Source organism: Arvicola amphibius, chromosome 6, assembly GCF_903992535.2.
Source record: "Arvicola amphibius chromosome 6, mArvAmp1.2, whole genome shotgun sequence".
In the NCBI taxonomy this organism is placed as follows: Eukaryota; Metazoa; Chordata; class Mammalia; order Rodentia; family Cricetidae; genus Arvicola; species Arvicola amphibius.
In genome coordinates this window covers 62,425,289-62,446,369 of record NC_052052.2, presented here as the reverse complement: position 1 = coordinate 62,446,369, position 21,081 = coordinate 62,425,289, and the positions used below count along the sequence as shown (strand labels likewise).

The 21,081-nt window shown below is 38.2% G+C and overlaps 1 protein-coding gene across 1 annotated transcript in view; it reads left to right on the top strand.

Annotated features, from left to right (window-relative positions):
* Ccdc171 (coiled-coil domain containing 171) overlaps positions 1-21,081 on the top strand; it is a 350,758-nt gene that overhangs the window by 249,935 nt on the left and 79,742 nt on the right. The window contains 1 exon segment of the mRNA XM_038333866.1: positions 7,868-7,999. Coding sequence (XP_038189794.1) covers positions 7,868-7,999 — 132 coding nt within the window.

Genomic DNA, 21,081 nt, shown 5'->3' with positions numbered 1-21,081 from the left:
AGAGAAACTCTGTCTCGAAAAAAAAAAAAAAAAAAAAAAACCAACAAAATAAAAAGCACACAAAACCCCACTGGGATCTCTTTTGTGTTGGCCAGCTACCACATGGGGCCTGTGCTGCCACAGTGTGGTTGATATACCTAGTGACACCACATTGTTGAAAAGAGATTTTCTCCTCAGCAGGTTTCAATTATAAATAGCTTCCTGATAATGGGAAGAGTTTTGTGTCCACATCTCCTCCATACTGGGATCTTACCTGGTTTGAACTTTTACAGGTCTTGTGCCTGTTGTCACAGTCTTTGTGAATTCATCAGTCCTGTGTGTCTGGAAGCCATGCTTTCTTTGGACTCTTCCCTCCTCTCTGGCACTTAAATCTTTCTGCCTCCTCTTCTGTGTAGATCCTTGAACCCCGATTGGAGGGGTTTAATGAAGATACCCATTAAGGACTGAGTGCCCCAAAGTCTTTTACTCTCTGCACATTGTCCAGTTGTGAGACTTTGTGTTAATCCCCATCTACTGTAAGAAGAAGTTTTCTCTGATGAGGATTGAGCAATGCTCTGATTTTTGGATATAGCAATATGGAATTAGGAGTAATTTTATTCCTAGTTTCCTTTAGCAGAGTAATAGTAGTAGGTTTTTGGTAGGCCCATGACCTATCTAGTCTCCAGTCCTTGGCCACTTTAACAGTGCCAAGTGTTAGGTCCATCTCATGGAGTGGGCCTTATTTTTATGAAACAATTTTTATTATGTTTTATGAAACATAAACAAGAGTCCCAGATAACAGACAAAGAAAAGGAAGAAATAGTGTATTTTATTGTTGTTTAGAACATGAGAGAAGTACTGAAATTTTAAATAAGATTGTCAACTGTCTGTATGTAGCTACAGAGAGAATTTTTTGGGGGGCCAAAGCAATGGACTTATTCCTTTCATGTTAGAGATTGCCATAGCTAGTTCTCAAGGTGAAGACACACAATCAGCAGGGAAGGGTACTTCACAAGCATAAAGTACTTCCACAAGTTCTAATTAAGTGTTTTTATAAATAGATATGATACTGTAGGATTATATATAATTCTGTAATAATTACATATAATTCTTCCTTCTATTACTGTTCATGTATCAGAATCTCCAAACAGTCTCCATATCTTTAATTTTTCCCTCTTCTACATTGTAGAATTCACGAATTTAGAATGATGGTCTTATCTAATCACATACACATGCAGAAGCCTTGGATGTGTATTTGTTATTTGTGTTCCTAGCGAGTAAATAGCGAACCCTGGCTGGCTCCCTCCCTTGAGTATGAAAGGCTCTCCATCACACCTGTTCACCGAGTTTTAACTGCATCTTCTGTTAATTAGATACTAGAATGCATGGCCAGTGATTGTCCCACAAAACTTAGGCCCAGTCAGAGTTGTGGTAGACCTTGTGAAACTTGAGAACAATTATAAATAGTATTCTTAGTTCATAAAATTCATTATTGAAATGAACCATAAAGTGTTTTTGAGATGACACTCTGTGTTGGTGATATAAGACTGACTCAATAGACATCATTTGTAGATCTCTGGTAAAAATAATTTTGTAATATTTTATAGGGAAAAATACTGTATTTTCACTTTACACCTCTAGGGTAGATGGTAGATTTTCCTGAAAAATACTATATAGTAAATTTTTTAGATTATGTGGTTTATAAACCACTCAAGCTGCTTTTGTAGCCAGAGACAAAGTGTATCTAATGCTAACACATGGGTGAGACAAAGTGTATCTAATGCTAATCTAATGTGTTCCAGTAAAACCTCATGTACAATAAAGGATGTGTTTGGTACCTGAGCTATAATGTGCTCCTATACACTGCTCTCTAGTATTTAACTGGAAAAGTAGTAAACCGCTGTTGTTTGTAGGAAGAACAGTAAAAGGGAGAAGGGAGAGAAAGCAGTGTGGATCAGCAGAAGTGGAAGGCTATTCAAGGAAGTAGCTTAAAGGCAGGCTGGAGGAGAGTGTTTTATGGGCATGGATGCTACAAATAAAGACTGGAGCTGTCTGCATTTGTACTGGAATTCTTGTAGTAACAGATTTATTTTGAAGCAATGTTGGCCATAATATATTGAAATAAGTAAAGTTTTAGGAAGATTTTAAGTATGATATAAAGCCCTAATATTAGTTGCTTTTATCAGGCGATCAGGATGCAGAGTGTCTGTATGCATCTTCTTATGTGTGGTAAAAGTCTATTTCAGTTCTAATTTACAAATCTCTTTATACTTTAAAAGTATAAAGTACTTCCACAAGTTCTCATTATATATTTTATAAATAGATATAATACTGTAATAGTATATATGTAAGAATTATATATAGTTCTTCCATTATTGATCATGTGTCAGAATCTCCAAACAGTCTAAATATCTTTATTTTTAAAATGTTTTTCCTGTCTTGTTCTGGCATTCTATGGCTGTGATAATGCATCATGAATAAAAGTAACTTGGGGAGGAAAGAATTTATTTGACTTACAGAACCTAGGCCACAGTCCATCAAGGAAAGCCAAGACAGGAATCTGGAGGCAGGAACTGAAGCAGAGGCCATGGAGGAACACGTTACTGGCTTGCTTCTGACTTGCTCAATTTATTTCCTTACACACACCAGAACTACCTTGCCTAGGGGCTAGCACCACCCACAATTGACTGGGCCCTCCCACATCAATCATTGATGAAGAAAATATTCCACAGGCTTGCCTATAGTCAGATTTTATGGAGACATTCTTTTCAGATGAAATTCTTTCCTCTCAGATAATTCTAGCTTGAATCAAGTTGACATGAAACTAGCCAGCATAGTATCTGTTGAGTCCAGAAGGATTTATAGTTGTGTATGATGGGCCCGTGTGTAATGGTTAACACTCTGGACTCTGAGTGGAGTGATTCGAGTTTGTATCTCAGGGAATCTGTGCCTTGAGGAAGAGACCTGGTCAGTCATCCTCACCAACTCAGAAACATGAAACCCAATATAAATGCCCATGCATGCTTCAGCATTGCCAGGGCATATTTCACTTTACTTTCATGATAAATAATGAACTAAGTGATTTTCTAGAAATGACCAATCTTATAGTTGGTAATTTGGCAGAAATGACTTTTATTTTGTATTAAGATAGAAGGGAAGTTAGAAAACATACTGGCAGTTTGCGTCTAACAGTTAATCAGAGGAGTGGAACTGGATTAGATCCATGAATGTCATGGGCCTTCTGATCTCACAAATAGAAGCAAATTATTATAATAATTTTAAATCATAGTTAGACAATTTTTATGACACTCGAGATTTAGAATTCTGTTTCTTTCTATCTCTTGTACCTTATGACTTATCTATTGGAAATACTTGCTTTTTAAAGGTAAACAGTAGGTAAGAGAGAAAGTAAATTTCTGTTTCTAAAAATGAAAGAATGCAGAAGTAATGCAGCTACTTTATTCTTTTTAAATATACTGAGGAACTTGGCTCTGGAGAGATGGTTAGCAGGTAAGAGCTCTTGCAGAGGATCAGGTCATGAGGCCCTTGTGGGACATCTTCTTATGGACTCTGGGGACATATAATAACTCATGCACAAACACACAAAATGCATATAATTAAAAATAAAACAAATCTTTAAAAACTAGGAACTACACTTTTATAGAATTTTATATAATATGTGAAATAAAAATTCACTCAGCAGTAAAAATGAATCATTAAGCAGTAGAAAGCATCTTATATGCTTTTATCACTGATCTCTGTAAGAGTGAAAAGGGATATAGTTGTGATCATAGCACAATCAATGAGATAAACAGAATCAAGACTGACTTTTTATCTCATCTATCTATCTATCTATCTATCTATCTATCTATCTATCTATCTATCTATCTATCATCTATCTATCTATCTATCTATCTATCTATCTATCTATCTTCTATCTATCTACCTACCTATCTATCTATCTATCATCTATCATCTATCTATCTATCTATCTATCTATCTATCTATCTATCTATCATCTATCTATCTATCTATCTATCATCTATCTATCTATCATCTATCTATCATCCACCCACTCACCTTCCCTCTCATCCATCCATCCATCCATCCATCCATCGTTTTTTTGAGACAGGGTTTCCCTGTATAGCCCTGGCTGTCATGGAACTCTCTCTGTAGTCTAGGCTGGCCTTGAACTCAGAGATATCTACCTGCCCCTGCCTCCCAAGTGCTGGGATTAAAGGCATCACTGCCTGTCTTAAAATTATAATTTAATCTGTGAACATGTGACTGATTTTTAAATCCCAATTTATATTAAAATAGGAACTTCAAAAAGTGAACTCCTACTGGGTGGTAGTGGCACACGACTTTAATCCTAGCACTCGGGAGGCAGAGGCAGGTTGATGTGAGTTTGAGGCCAACCTAGTCTATAGGACTAGTTCCAGAATAGCCAGGGCTGTTTCACAGAGAAACCCTGTCTCGAAAAGAATCAATAAAGAAAACTCCTCTCCCAAAAAAGAGAAATTAACTTCATTTAGAAAATATAGTTGTATTTTTCTAATTTTATTTATAAATTTTTAGTAGTTATGAGTTTGCTTTAGACTCTATTTCTGGAAAAGAGTAATTCTGCATTCGGTGGGCAGTGTTTCTAGGAAATGCCAAGGTCTCTCCTTTGAAAACGTCTCTTAGTTACTTGGTGTTGAGCCTTTTTGTTCCCTCCGGCGCAGATGCCATGGCCTAAGAGTCCCCTCTGCCATTCTGTCAGTTCCCTGTGTCTCCGGAAGTTCGCACAGCCTCTGACTGTTCTCACCAGCCTCTCTTTCTCACCCTGAGTCTTCTCTGCCTTCTGCCCTTTACGCACCTCCTTTCCAGCATTGGTGTTCTCTCCCCTGTCCTGGTGTCAGTTACCCATACCCTCTCAGCTTGATGGTTTTACTCTCTTTATCCATTAAAATAAAAGAAATCCTACACAATCCTTTATCAAGATTTTTCTAAAAACTTTTCCTACAGCTATTTGAAGAACATTTTTAGACACCTTTCAAAGTTTCTGTATAATTTAAAAGTAGAGGAAAAAAAATCTCTCAGAATTTTAGTGGAACTACTTGTGATGTGGTATCTGTGATTTGTCCTGGGTCTTTCAGTAGCACTGCCAACTTTCAACAGAGTCTTTTTTGCCTAATTAGAAGTATTTCACATGAAAATAGGCCAGGCATGATAGCACAGTGCTTGCAGGCCCTCAGGATTGGTGGAGCTTAGTTCTGAAAGGCCAAACTGGGGAACTGAAAATACCCACATTTTAATGCCAAGAGCCTCAGCTTCTGCCCAAAGGCTTTATTAGCGAATGTAAGATATGGCTTTCTGCTTGCTGCATACCAAGCCTTCATGGGCGCAGGCTACTGTCCTATTTCACTTGGGTTAAAGATAACCCCATATTTGCACTGCAGTGGGTTGCACCTGCATTGCATGGTTCCCCCTCTTTGCCCCTATTAGCAATCTGCTTTTGTACTTTGACATCTAGGAATTCCCTAGTGAATTTTGTCACAGAAAAAAGAGAATCATCAATATCGCAGTTAAACTTGACTTTCAAAGCTAATAGTATCTCATTTGGGGGCTCAAATTTAATAAATTTTCTTTGATTCTGGGTGAGTTTTTAAACATCAAACAATGAATTGGCCAGGGTGCAGTAAAATATTTAGATCTATTGACTATGGTTCAGAAGGGTAGAAGGCAAAACACTAGTGGTTTGATGTTGATAAATTCTCAGTACCTTAATCCACATTAATGTTTTCTTTTATCTGAGTGATCACTGGTGACAAAAAAGGAAGAGGAAAAATTGTGTATACTGAAGAAACATACAACCTGGAGCAGCTCTATTTGTAAAATGTAGTTTATTTTGTCCTGCTAAGTAAGTTCAGTGCATTTTCATCAGGACAGAAGACTGTGGTTAGAGATACACCACACATTGTGAATTAGAACTCCAGAGAGCATGTAATAGCCACTCTTCCATGCGACATCCCCTGCTGTGTTTGCAGCATATCCTTGGACATTCACTTACTGATAGAAAATGTCAGGACTAGCTTGGGAACCAAGGATTCTTATTTTCACCCATGTTAGCATGGACAATTAAATATGTCTTTGTCTGTTTATGGGTGTTTTCTGGTTTAAGAAAAAAACCTACAGAATGACAGCCTGTGAGATATTTATATTCTCATCTAACTGATTTATATGGTAATGAATAATTCTAACAGTTTTACAAGTCGCCCAAGTAGAATAGAAAAACAGAGAGTTTATTTATTTCATTGATTGATTGAATTAGGCTATCTCTGTATAGTCCAGGCTGACCTTCAGCTTGATATGTAGCCCAGGCTGACCCAGAACTTGTGATTTTCTTGCCTCAGCCTCTGTGTGCCAAGAATACAGGCATAAACTACAATGTTAGATCTGAGGCTGCTCAAATAAAATAAGATATATAAATGTATTTGTTTTGGCAGTTAACCTTATTTTTTATACTTCACACCATTCTTAATGTATGTTTGTGCATAAAAACTGTAATATGGCTGTTAGATTGTGTGTGTGTGTGTGTGTGTGTGTGTGTGTGAGAGAGAGAGAGAGAGAGAGAGAGAGAGAGAGAGAGAGAGAGAGAGAGAGAGAGAGAAAGATATATCTTTGAGATGTTTGTGTGTGCACATGTGTGCAGAGGTAGCACATGTGGACACAGGGGTATAGAAGCCAGAGATTGATGTCAGTGTCTTCCTCTTTCGCCCCCCCCCCCCATTTTGGGGGATAGGATCTCTCACTGAACCTGGGGCTCTGGATTGTTTGAACCAGCTGGCCAGAGAACCCCAGGACCACACCTGTCCCTACCTCCAGCATATGCCTGGTTTTTACATGGGTTCTGGGGAGCTCTTTAACCACTGAGCCATCTCCCCAAATCATATAAGGTAGTTTTATAGTATTTGTTAAATATAGGATAGCAAATGAAAAACATTCAAAGACCTACCCAAGAACACCAAAAGGTAGAAAATGTGTCTGTATAATGAAAACTCATCTTACTCAGCTGACTGACTAAAAGTGAGAACTTTATCTAAAATGCAAACTAGACTGTAGAATTCATAAGACTGGGGTTTCTTTGTATTAGTTATGTGTGTGCTGGTTTGTCCAGAAGGTGGCAGTGTGATATCAACTGCCTGCGGGGCCTCTGAATTAGAACTCCATCTGGACGTGCCTGTGTCCTTACCTTCCTGAATCCTTAAACTACAGTACAGATGCTACTGATTTGGTTCCAGTTATCACATTTAGAGGTTTTGTGACCAAGCCGGTTTCTATATGTTATTGTTAAGACTTAAGTTTAATTAAGCCCTACAATTTTATAAGTCTGAGAGGGCTGAACAAACATCTTACTTGTGCATTTTTAAGTATCCTTTTGTGTTGAGTGTATTTGTTCTTATCCCAGAGTATGCATAGTGAAGTTTTTCTTTGAAAACCCAGTACCTAGTAACTATTGTGTATAACACACATGATCTAATATCAGCTAAACACGCTTTTAAGAAAGTGATAATAGGGGATTGCAGCTTGCTTTTGATTTTGTCCCCCCACCCCTTCTGAGTGGAATGGTGGAAGAATAATTCAAAGCATCTTGATCAGAAGGCTTCTGTGCCTCTTCTCCCTCTTCATTTCAGGCAGAAGGATGCTTTTTCTTCTTAACATTCTCCCCCAGCACTCTGAATTAGAGATTTATTTGCAACGAAAAATCAATTAGTCCTAAATTTATTCATGGATTTCAGGTCCAGCGATCAATGCAAGTCCACTCAGTGGGCTCAAGGGGACCCAGTTCATCCCAGTTAATGTGTCTGAAGGGGAATTACCATTGATGCTGTTTTTTTCCCTTTAGGTCAGAGATCAGATCTCACTGTCACGGACTGCAGCAAGTAGGAATGACTTCACCCTGCAGCTACCCAAACTGCACCTGGAGACCTTTGCAATGGAGGGGCTCAAGGGTGGGCCAGAGGTTGCAGCATGCCAGGTTAGCGTCTAAATAACATCGTTTGCTACTGAAATGTATAGAAAAATAAATTGTACAAATTGGAAGAGAATGAAAGCCTCAAACTATTGTGAATAATTTAGATGAGATGCAAATAAATGTTTTCTATCATATAGTATAAAAACATATTTCTTTAAAGCCATAAATGGCCTGTTAAAATAATGCAGAAGAGCATCTCACAAAGAAAAGTATGTGTTTATGTCTAAGTGCAATATTAAAGGGCCACTTTCCTATCAGTGGAAGATGGTAAGAGATGAGGCTGCTGTCTTTTCAAGACGATCTCTATTTGTTGCTTTTGTTGTTTTAAAATAAGTTATTTCACATAAAAATTTTCAGGAAAGATATCTGGAAAAATTCCATGCTAATTTAAGATGTATCCACCTTTTAATTTCAGAAAAACTTAGAGCCTGACTGTATTTTGCATTAAAGAGTTCTTTACCTTTTAATATTTAGCTTTATTGAGCATTGCACTACAGTGTGCAAACCGGGCCATTTCATTAAAGCTCAAAATATCAATTCTTGAAACCTTAGGTAACTTTAAACTTAATTCAGGAACTTATTGTCAAAATCATTCATTTTCAAATGTTGTGGCTGTCCTGTTATAGCATGATTGCATTTTTTGTGATCATATTCCTTAAGGTTTATATTACATTGTAAGATGGAAAAGACAAAATTCAGCACATGCTCTATTTTTCCTTTAGAGCCTAAAGCCTTCATTTGGAAATATTTATCAGTATTATGTGAGTTATAGGAAGCCTGATATTACAAAGGAGATTAACAGCGCTCTTGATTGTCCAATATATTTAAAAGCAAAATGGTTTTCTTTTTTTAAACTCACTATTAGCATTTAGAAGTTTAGTTTTAATTTTGGACAAGTATTAGTTTGTATGGTCTGTGTTAACTTTTGCATCTAACTGGTTATTAGAGTCCAGGTCATTCTCTGCAAACAAAAATGTTCATTGCTTCTTTATCTAAAAATATAATTTTATAACTAGGCATAAAACATTTCTACTTTTTATAGGCTTTACCATTATTTAGGACAAGGTTAAATGTGTGCTTTAAATTTGATTATCAGTATTTACAAATTTATTATAGACTTGAATACAATATGAGCTGAAATTTTTTTAGCAAATATAAAATAATTCTGTATTTGGCTATCTTGATTTGTTCTCACAGGCTTAGTTCTTGTCAAAATTCACAAATAAAGACTTCCCCTGAACTAGATCCTGTTGATGTAAAGAAAACTTATTCTAGGAATGCTATTTTGAGGGTAAAAGCATCAATTCTCTGTGGTTCTGGCATATAGGAATAGCCAAAAAGAAATGCAAGGGATTTATAGTTTAGGTCTCCTAACAGTCGCACACGCTAGCACATACCAACACTCAGGGAAGTTTCCATATGACACCCACAGGACACATTGTGGTTTATTAATATTAGGTAGTTAGAAAGTTGGGAAGACAATAAAATTGATGCTGCTGCTGCTGATGACAGCTTCCTTTCAGTTCCGTGTCCAGACCTTGTCAACCCATTCAGTTTTCTAATGCGACTGCCGGACAAGTGGCAGTATCTTCATTTTAAAAGTGGGGAACAACAACCATAGCCGGCAGTTCTCCTCAGATGGAAGTCTGGTCGATGGCAGAACAAATTTAAGTCTCAGAGTAGGTGACTGTGAAGCCGAAGTGCCCAGTCTGTGTAAGTGATGATAGTAGACCTTGGAAACATATTTCTATTCTGTTTAGAAGATATTAATTATACATCTGTGGAGGTTATAGTTTATTGTATGTTGTAGACAAATTTGCAGATACAGTTTTCCATCCAATAGCCAAATAAAATTTAGAATATACTTTTCAACTTTTTACAGGATAATGTGTGTGTTCATTATAACTACATATTTTTAGGAATTCAGTATTTAAAACTTTTTAATTGGCACATAGTAATTGTGTGTATTTATGGAGTACAATATTTCATGCTGACAATCAAATAGAGGGAGTTAGGGGCATGTCTTCACTTCAGACGTTATTATTGGTGTCGGGAGCTTTCAGAATCCTTTCTTCTATAATTTGGAACTACATAGCAAATGGCTCGAAACTACACCCACTACACTGTGCCGTGGAACTCTGGCACCCGCCCTCCTAGCCTCTCAGCTTCCCCTGAAAGCATCTCATTAACGTCCACACATGAATGAGAACATGGAGCTTTGGGTGTCTGCCCAGCTTGCTTCACTGACCATAATGGTCTTCAAGTTCATCTGTGTCACCAGGACATTAATCCTTTCTACTTATGGGTATTATTATTGCCAAGATATTACTTTATATTGATTAATAATATTCCAACATGTGTATGTCTACACTGTTAATCCATATCTTTATATGGATTTATATGGATATGTTGACTCCATATCTTTACTTGTGAATAATGCTAGGAAAGTGAGAATACAGGTATGTTTTTGATGTACTAATGTGGAAGTGCTAGCCTTTTGTCCCAATGTCTCTTATTTTCAAAGTGAATTGTACCCATTTTACAGGTCGGTGATAGCAGTGAGTGAGGCAGTGGATGTAGATTGGCAGGAGGAAGCCCCCGAGACGGTGAGGGAACAACGGGCTCACTCCACTGCTGCCAGGGGTTTATCTGTTCTCTCTCAAGGGTGGTAATTCGGGCCCTTTCCTTCATTCTTTCTTCGGAAGCTTAAGTACTTTATCAAGTGCAGCCCACTTTAACTTCCTGTTTACTTTTCCAGGGAGGTCATGCACTCAGTGAAGCCTCTTGTCTAAGTGCCTATGGCAAGTTTAAAACTGTGTTTTAATATTCCAATTAATAGCCTTTCAAGCTGTCACTGTAATGCCAAGAAAAATTAAACTGCCCAGACCAAAGCTTTAACTAAAATGGCCGGTGTGAATACAGAGGGCTTCGTAATAAAAGCCACGCTGCTCAGACTATGTAAAGATAGTGCCTGACTTTTATCTTATCATCCAAAGTATGCTTTTAAAGTAATTTTGATCTGTAATGCTGTTAATATCTAGCAAATATTGACAAGTGACCAATAAATATTTGTATTCATTACCATTCAGTGATAAGCAGCAGCTCGGCAGTGAGCAATGCAGTAGCCCACTCGTGGCGTGTTTGCTGTGTGCAGCAGACCCTCCAGGCCCGCCCAGAGTCTGCTGACTCAGTTTCCCTTTGACTACTCTCCATCCTAGCCTGATGCCCAGAAGCATTGGTTCTGTTTTACAAGGACTAAACTTTTCACTGAGATGATGTAAGATATTAACAGACCAGACGTCTGGGGAAACCAGAGCATTCTGCTCTTAATTGTGGCCCTTTTCTTTCTGCAAAGCATGGGTCACTGGATTCTGTTTGTATTTTAAGATGACAAAGAGAGAGAAAGAATGAAACTAGGGTTTTTCTATAAAATACAATTTCATTCAGGTAGAAAATAGAAATCCAGAAGAGGATTAACTAAATATGACTTGTCTATTTTAGCCTCTTATTCTCCAAAAACAAGAGTAGCAATTCCCAGCTCAACATTGATGTGATGGTTAAATGGGCTCATCCACTCCAACTACTGGGTAGTAACAGACACGTTGCAAATACTGAGATTTTGTCAGAGCTCCACAAGCATGAAAGCTTCCAGAGGTGAGGATTAGCCTTGTTCATGACTGCAGCCTGAGAGCTCTGAGCAGAGGGGGCCCACAGTACACATGGGGAAGGATTTCAAAAGCCAGCACTAGGCTTTTGTCACAGCTGTGCATGCTTCTGAGGGACTTGGTGCTCGTTTCTTACTTCTAGGTGAGAATCTTCCAGTCTGTTGAGTAAAAGTGTTTTAAGACTTGGTGCATAATAAACTATACCTCTGGAAATGTAGTCTATTTTATAAATATGTGTTTAAGAGTACTTCATTAGAGAGCCTTCATTTGAAACCACTTACTTACAAAGATTTTAAACAACACAGGCTTTCCTGTGGATGCAGTGAGCCTTTTTTTTGTTCTTTGCTCTAATCATGACTTTTGGGGTACCATCATTTTTACATTTATAGTCATTATTAGATCTATCAATTTCTTTGAGCTATTTTTGTATTGCTATTGATAAGTTATAAATAATTTTCTGAAGGAAATATTTTAACTTTTTATTTGAAAAAGGGTGAAGTAAATAGTATCCGTACCTAAACCATCTGAGAATAAAAACACCAGCGCTCATCTGTAGCAGACTTTTCCACACGCTCTCTTGGAACACGTAATGCTGCAGCCTTCTAATTGCTCTGCCAGAAACTTCTACATTTTTGGCATTCTTAGAAATTAAGAGATGTTAGACAATTTCATTTATAAGACTGTACTATCTTGATATTTTCCTCTTCATGTCATCCCATCTGCATACATGAATTTTCAGAGAACTATTATCTTTTTAAACATGAAAACGAGCCACTTGGAGTGAAAACCTTGTTAAATATAACAAGCATTATTTTTAAAATAAAAGTATGTCTGATTAAAAATGTTATTACTCTGGCTTATTAGTTCTATAACATATAGTGTATTATTATGACAGTATTGTATTCCTTGGCATATGGTGACATTTGTCTCAAAAATGTAACTTGTCAGAAAACTTGCTAACATTAAAAATTGGATAATTTTAAAAGATATGAAAGCTGTACATAATTGAGAAAAAAATCATACCCCCAGTGAGTCTTAAAGGAAATTAAGATCATCTAAAATTTGGCATCCAGACAGTCAGAGCTAACCTTTGCATATCTTTCTTGTTATTTTTAGCCGTAACTACAAGCTCATAAGCAAGTATTATTTATTTATAATGTATTTCCATATTTAAATAATAACTAGGCCATACATACTGTTTTGTAAGTATTGTCTTTAACCCAGTAATACATGGTTATCTTTTGGGGGGTATCAGTTTTACAGGACAACATGCTACCCTTTCTCCTTTAGTTTCTCTGTTTTATTTCAAATGATGTGTCATGATAAGGTATTTTCCTTTAACTCCATTGATGAAATGTAGTCTTGGACACTGATAGCCATAAACTGTCTGGTAAAAGCTGCTAAGTTTGTGCTTTAAGAAATATTCAATACATGCGATGTTTCACATCTCACTGTATGTGTTGTTGTTTGGGTCAGAAGCTTGGCCACCCTCACCCCATCGGGACCTTTCATCTCTCCCTTGAAAGGAAAAGAAGTGACACATGAGGGCGAAGAACGGAACTGCAGAAGCTTCTGTGGCAGTTTCGCAGCCTCTCCTAGGCCCATGCTTGCTGTGCATGCGCACACTGAATTGTGTCATCCGTGGCAACAGTGGGGTATCAGCGACCTGAGCTAACACTAAACTAACTTTTAAATGGGTATGATTTACAAAGTAATCTTTATAATTTCTCAATTTTATTTTTTAAGGAAGACATACTTAGGAAGGAAGTAAAGCCTTGGTAGAGTCGGTATTAAAGGAAATTTGAAGAGGCTGTGTGCCTCCGCTGTGGAGCTGACTCAAGCCTTCCTTCTGAACACAGGTTGCAGGTAGCAGGGACTTTCATTTGTATACCTACTGTCCTTCCCATGGGACACAGATTTACCCTTATTTGGAAAGAATAAACATGGAGTATCATTCTCTGGTGCCAACAGTGCAACAGGGCTTTGGTCCCCCAGTCATCATTTCCCAGAGCTCCTAGCGCTTCCCTCTTCCAGCACATCAGTGTTTTCTTCTGTGAAATGGAGTCCCATTTTGGTGCATTGTGGGATGACTGTGAGGAGCATATGGCACATTTGAAATGGATTTTCTTAATATTTGGTTCATGTTCCTGGGTCAGGTATAAGATACATTGGTATCTAGCCATGATTAAGATGCTCTTGCCAGATACAAGCAAACAAACCAGACTCTGCAGAGGTTGGAAGCTGTGAGGCTGCAGGTTTCTGTTTATCACCGAATGTGCTAAAAACATCATGTTAATTAGGATGGTAGCTTCTTAACAGATGGCATTTGGAAAGGATAAAATTATTACATTTCTAAGGAGGAAGGCATCAAGGTATTAGAGAGAACATGTAGGGAATCAGAACAACGGGGCTGACGTCCATCAGCATTCCCGAGCTTCCACTCCCACCTCTGGAAGGGCGAGGGAGCCTGTCTTGCTTTGGCCCACAGGACTGTGCAAGGTCAATGAGACGATGTGCATGGGAAGGTGTTTTCCACATCAGGAAGGGTTGTGTGAGCAGCGGCTTTGTTGGAGTGGCTGTGAAGGTCAGGAATGGTGACCTAAGTGCATTGAGGGATGCTGTAGTGATTTGACTCTAACCAGTTTTTGATGGAGGATGTGTACATCTGCCTTCAGATGAATAAAATGCTAAGAACTGCAGTGTTTCTTTCCAGTGTAGTTTAAAATCATTGCCAAGGTGTAGGTGGAGGATGCTCACCATACACTTCTGTCTTAATTATGAGATTTTCAGCCATTATTACTCTTTTTGTATTTTCCTTTAAACCCCTTTTGTTACTGTGATTGCATTATTTACATTTTTTTTTGTTTGTACTTCACATTCCAACTTTCTGTGGAAGGGTGGCAATATTTGTCTATGTGTGAAATATTTGATAGGCACTTACCAAAAAAGAGAAGTGAGAAAACGAAGAGTGCAGATTTTTTATGTTACACTTTTCAGTTGTAGGTGGCCCCAATAGGAGAAGTGATGTATGATGCAATTACTGTCATTAATGCAAAAAGGCAAAAGCTAAATCCTAAACTTGATCTTTTCTCTCTTTTCCCATTTTTGAAGCCAGTTTTAAGCACAAGCGTAACCTTGCTAGCTATCACCTTTTGTGGCTTATTATTAAGAGACTGGAGCCTGTGAGCACTTGAACTTTCAAGTGTTACAGCCAGAATTGCTATTCATGTTATCTTCCTGTTTGATGGACTGCCTAGGTGAAGACCTGAGCAGGAAGGGTTATCTGCAAATTGAGTGAGTTTATTATGGCTTAGTGATTTGCTGATTGATTTCATTTGCTGTCAGTTAAGGCTCTTTTAATGTCAGTTTTCTTTGCATAATGCCTTGAAATAAAGACTGATGAAGTTCTTCAGATTGATGGCGCTTATATAAACTGACCCTGATTTGCCCTATTCTCCATGACAATTTAAGTGACAGAAGTTAGAGGAGAATACAGCAATGAATATGCAACTTAAGGATTAAGGGAGGCGCAGTAAATCACTCGCTCTAAAACTCCATACAAAAGTCATTTCTTTCGTGATTCCACAGATGCCTTACGTTTTCTGAAGTAGGTTACCACTCTTAAATATATTTTAACATGTTATTGTATATATGTACATATTTGAATTGAAGAGGAAAATTTATGTGGTCCTGAGTCTTCTCATATTGGTAATTCTTCTCTTTACTTGCTAAACGTGGAGTTGCCAGAATCATGGCTTAAATATTTATTTTAAATTCATACATGCCAGAGAATAAAACTGGAGCTGAGAGCTCAGTTGCTAAAGCCCTTGCAGGAAGACCCCAAGTTTTATCTTCTTTACCCACAAAAAACAGTTGGGCTTGGAGATACCTACTTATTTTTTTATTAATTAATTTTTTTTTCATTTATTTTACATACCGACCGCAGTTTCCTGTCCCACCTCTCCTCCTGTTCCCTCTACCTTAGCTTCCCACCTACCTCCTCCCCATCCTTTCCTCCTATGTCCCCATTCAGAAAGGGTCAGACCTGCTATGGGCATAAACACATCAAGTTGGGACAGGACCAAGCTCCTCCCCCTGGCATGTAGGCTGGGCAAGGCAACCCAGCAACTTGTAATCATAGCACTGGGGAGAGAGAAGCAAATGGATCCCTGAGCCTCCACATGCTTAAGCACCCACAAATACACACATATAAAAAGAATAAAGAATGAAATGGACCTTTATCTTATGCTATAAGCAAAACCAACTCAAAATGTTTTCATCCATTAAATTTTAAAACTCCTAGAAGAAAAGTTGTAGTAAAAAAGGAGTAAAAAGCTCTTTGATATTAGTTCAGGTAGTTACGTTTTGAGGATGTACCAAAATCATAGACAACAACATTAAAAATAAATACGTGGGACTTTATTAAAGAAAAAGGATTCCTAGGGGCTGGAAAGATGATGCAATGGTTAAGAGCATTTACTGCTCTTGAAGAGGACCTGAGTTCAGTTCCCAGCACCCACATGGCAACTCACAGCTGCCTGTAACTCCAGTTACAGGGGATCTGAATCCCTTTTCTGACCTTCACAGGCACATATCTGGTGCACATACATGCATGCATGCATACATACATACTTACATCTAAACACTCATATATATATATATATATATGTATGTATGTAATAAATCTTTTTTAAAATTTGGTCTTTGATATATTTTAATCATATATACTCTCATTTCTTCCCTCCTCCCTCTGCACATTCTTGTTATATAACTAACATGTGGCTGATTCCTGAGGCTGTTGTTTCTTCTACAGCCTTCTTGTGTCTGTCTCTGTGCTGTGGTGAATACTTGAAATGATTTTCAATGAGAGCAGGTGTATTTTGGGTAGCTGTTGGTATATTGCTTGCCTAGCAAGTACAAAGCTTCAAGTTCTGTATCTAGTACCATATAAATCTGGTTGGGTGGCAAGGCACCCAAGAGTTGGACACAGGAGAATTAGCGGTTTGAGGTCATCTTTGGCTACTTATTGTGTTCAAGGCCAGCTAGAGATACATGAGACGCTGTCTCAAAAATTTTGTCTCTCTTTTAGTGGTAAGATTCTTCATTATGTTCATGTATTGTAGCCCTGATTCATCCATCATAAAGCATTCCATTAGGTATATCACCTAAATGTGTTTAGAATTCATTGGTCATAGTTGTTTAGAACTAGCAGCTTTCACTAGAGGTTGTAACATTCTGATAGTGAAATTCTAACATTTCTTGTATTTATTAGCTTCACTTCTTCTAGGGAGGACTTTGTCCCCTCATCGTTCTTGTTACCCTGAGATGACACAAATGCTGAATTATAAAATAAACAAAATTTTAAAAAATTTCTGCAAAGAAAACATATCACCAAAATGAAAAGGCAATGTGTGCAATGGGAAAGAAATTTACAAACCTGTATATGATAAGATATTAATGTTCAAATTACAAAAGAAACTCATAGAACTGTGTAGCACAAAACCTGGTGACTCAATTTAATAATGTCCAAAAAATCCCTGAATGGATATTTTCCCAGAGAACATATACTGTGGCTAATAAATGTATGAAAAATTGTTCAGTGTCACTAATCAGGGGATTAATAAAAGCAGCACTATAATGACCCATTCCTTACAACTTTCAAGATGACTATTATAAAAAAGTCAAAATTGATTAGGAATAGAAGGAATACATCTCAACAGAATAAAGACAATATGCTATAGCCAAGGAACCAACATTAAGCAAAATGGTGTGTGTGTCGGGGGACCTCCGTATTTTCATTAAATCAGGAACAAGACAAAGATGTCTAGTTTTTACACTCATACTCCATAGAGTTTGGAAGTCTTAGACACATCCATAGGACAAGAGATGGAAACAGGGATGCAGATAGGAAAGGAAGAAATCAAAGTATCTTTATACGTAGATGATATGGTTCAGTATCACAAGCGATCCAAAGGCTTCACTGGAAAACACTTATGAGAAACAATTTCAGCCAAGTGTCACAATAGAAAGTTAGCATAAAATATAATCTAATAGCCTCCACAAATACCACAAATGTGCATGCCGAGGAAAAAATCAGGGAAAAAAAGTCCTGTTCAAAATGCCTCGAAAATTCCTTGGAATGTAACCAAGGCAGGGAAAGACCTCATACTAAAAGATTTAAAATGCCGAAGAAACTGGAGACACCAGAAGATGGAAAGGCCTCCGTGTCCATGGCTTAGAAGCACTGTGGAAATGCTTGCCTTACAAATGCAATCTCCAGATTCTGTCCCCATCAAAGTTGCAATGTCATTTCTGGGTGTGGTGCCACACCTGTAATTCCCATGTGTGGAGGAAGAGGTAGGCGGGTCTCTGTGATTTCAAGAGTGGCCTGATTTACATAGTGAGTTCCAAGCCAGCGAGGGACAACATAGTGAGACCCTGTATCAAGAAAAGAAAAGGTTAAAAAAAATGCTGGAGGGATTAATCAATGGTTAAGAATGCTTGCTGCTGGACCAAAGGACCTGAGTTCAGTTCCTAGTACCCATGTTGGGAGGCTCATCACCATCTGTAATTCCAATTCTAGGGAATCTGAGACCTCTGTCTTCATGTACACAAACCCACATGCACACAAACACACACTTACATATGGTTAATAATAATAAGTAGTCTTTCAAATGTCAATGCTATTTCTTTAAAGAAATAAAAAAAATAGTCTTTAAAATTCATATGGAAGCACAAAAGACCCTGGATAGCCAAAGAAATCCTAAGGGAAAAAAAAAGTCATGCTGGATATCTGACTTCAAGTTATACTACAGAACAAGACATAAGAGCCAAAACAGCATGGTATTGGCACAAAAATAGTTGTGTAGATTATTGAATTGAGTAAAGGAACTGCCTATAAGCCCATACAACTATAGCCACTTGAATTTTAACCAAGGTGCCCAACTCACACATTGGAGAAAAGATAGCCTCTTCAATCAATAGTTCTGAGAAAAATGGCTGTCCATGTGCAAATGAATGACAGTAAATCCGTATCTGTTACTCTATACAAGAAATCAGCTCCAAATGTATCAACAATCTTGATGTGAGAGCTGGAATTGTTAGGGAAAAATCCTTGATTTGGACTGGCGTGGGAAGTTCTTCTCTATATGTGTTGCTTTTACTCGTTAATGAATAAAGAATCTGTCTTGACCTGTGATAGGGTAGAGTAGAGCTAGGTGGGGAAAACTAAACAGAATGCTGGGAGAAAGAAGGTGGCAGAGTCAAGAGGATGCCATGGAGCTGCCACAAGCTGGTAGTTAGAACCTTGCCGGTAGGCCACAAACCTTGTGGTAAAATACAAAATAATAGAAATGGGTTAAATTAATATATAAGAGCTTGCTAGGAATATGCTAGAGTCATTGACCAAGCAATGTTTTAAATAATATAGTTTCTGTGTGATTATTTTGGGTCTGAGATGCTGGGAACAAACAAGTAACCTCCTACTATATAGGATATTCTGCATCGTACTATGGTTGCTAGGAAATAATGCCCGCAACTGACAAATGGGATCTCATGAAATTTAAAAAGCTTCTACACAGCAAAAGAAAGAGTTAATTGAATGAAAAGACACCCTGAATAATGGAAGAAAATATTTTCTAGTTACATACCAACCACTTAAAAAGTAAACAACAAAAAACAAAACCACTCAGTAAGTTGGCCAACGAAGTGAACAGTACTCAAAAGATGAAATACAAATACCATGAATGTTTGTTTGCAATCAGAGAAATGCAAGTTTAAACTAAAGTTGAGATTTCATTTTACCAGAGTCAGAATTGCAGTCATGAGGAAACAGGCCCCAGACACTGGGGAGTGAGCTGTGAAATGCAAGCCCAGGTCATGGGAAAAGCCAGGCATGGCAGCACATACTTGTAATCCCATTGGTGGAGAAGAAAGAGGGTCCCTGGGGCTAGGTGCACAGTGGGCCTAGCAGTTTCTGATCTCTAGGTCAATAGAGTCCCTGCCTCTAAACTGTTCATTTGAAGTGATACAAGGCTGGCTTGTATTCAAACTGTTCATTTGAAGTGATACAACCCTGGCTTCCACAGGTGTATGCACACACACGAGCTTATCCACAGGCACACACACACACAATTCACTTAATATAAAAGTAAAAATAAAAATAGTTCTAATAAGTTGTTTTCTTAATAACTTCCTTTAAAAGTAACAGCACTCCCACTTGAAGAACTAAACGGTACTACACAGTGAAGCCTTTTAGTTTTAGACGGTGGGAATTGGGTATGAATAAGTCTGGGCCAAAGTTTAGATGACTCATGCCCTCGACATATTTCCCACCTCTCCTTGTCCTTTGTCCCACTTGAGGGTCTGAGCTGGAGTACAGGACAGGAAAACACACTGCTCAGCTCCGACGTGAAGTAGATGAGGTGGCTGTGAAGACTTGTAGAATGTGCTTCTTGCTGTACTCCATGCCTTTTTGGGGACTCACTTGAACTTGCCCCTTCTAGTCACTGGGGAAAGAAAGGCATTTGTGTGGGAAGCAGGTGCCCTGTAGCTCAGGCTCTTGCTTAACTAGTGATCATCCTGTCTTAGTCTCCTAAATCTGGGATTTCAGGCACGTACCCCAGGCTGTTTTGAAGGAATACTTTTAAATTTGTTTGGTTGTACAAGCACATTAATTAGCAGTTAGGCACATTTATATATATATTTGCTATTTATTTTGAGTAGCAGTAAAAATGTTTTTCACTTGTCCTATACAGTGTATCTGGATCATATTCCTTCCTCTCCAGCTCCTCCCACTTCTCCCCCACTTCCCTTCTGCCCATCGTCACACTCTCCTTCTGTGTTTCTTGGTCACTCTTAGTTCTTGTTAAAAAGAAAGAAAACATAGCACACCAAGTCCAGTTTGTGTTGCCCAACTGCTGCTGGGCCCTGTGTCCGCACTGGAGTGTGGTCAATAGACCAGGGGACACTCTGTCGAAGAACACTGACTTTCCTTCTCCCATCAGCAACCAGATGCTGACAGTTCCTCATCTAGGGGTGCGGCTTCATGCCCGTGCAGGGATTTTTGTCTGGCTTGAGCTTGGCCTTGTGCCTGCTGTCACAGCCGCTGACTGTTCACAAATGCATTTACCCTATTGGGCCTGGAAGGCACTATTTCTTTGAAGTCATCCACTACCTCTGGCTTGTAACAATCTTTCTGCCCCCTCTTCCACATAGATCCCCAAGCCTTGAGGGGAGGGGTATCTATTGAGTATTCTGATATTTCTTTTTTTTGGCATATTGACCAATGTGGGATTCTGTGTTAACTACCCTCTATTGCAAGAAGAGGCTTCTTTGATGAGTGTTGAGTGTTCACTAATCTATGAATTTAACAGTAAGTCATTAGGAGTCATTACTATATTCATTTAGCAGAATAACAGT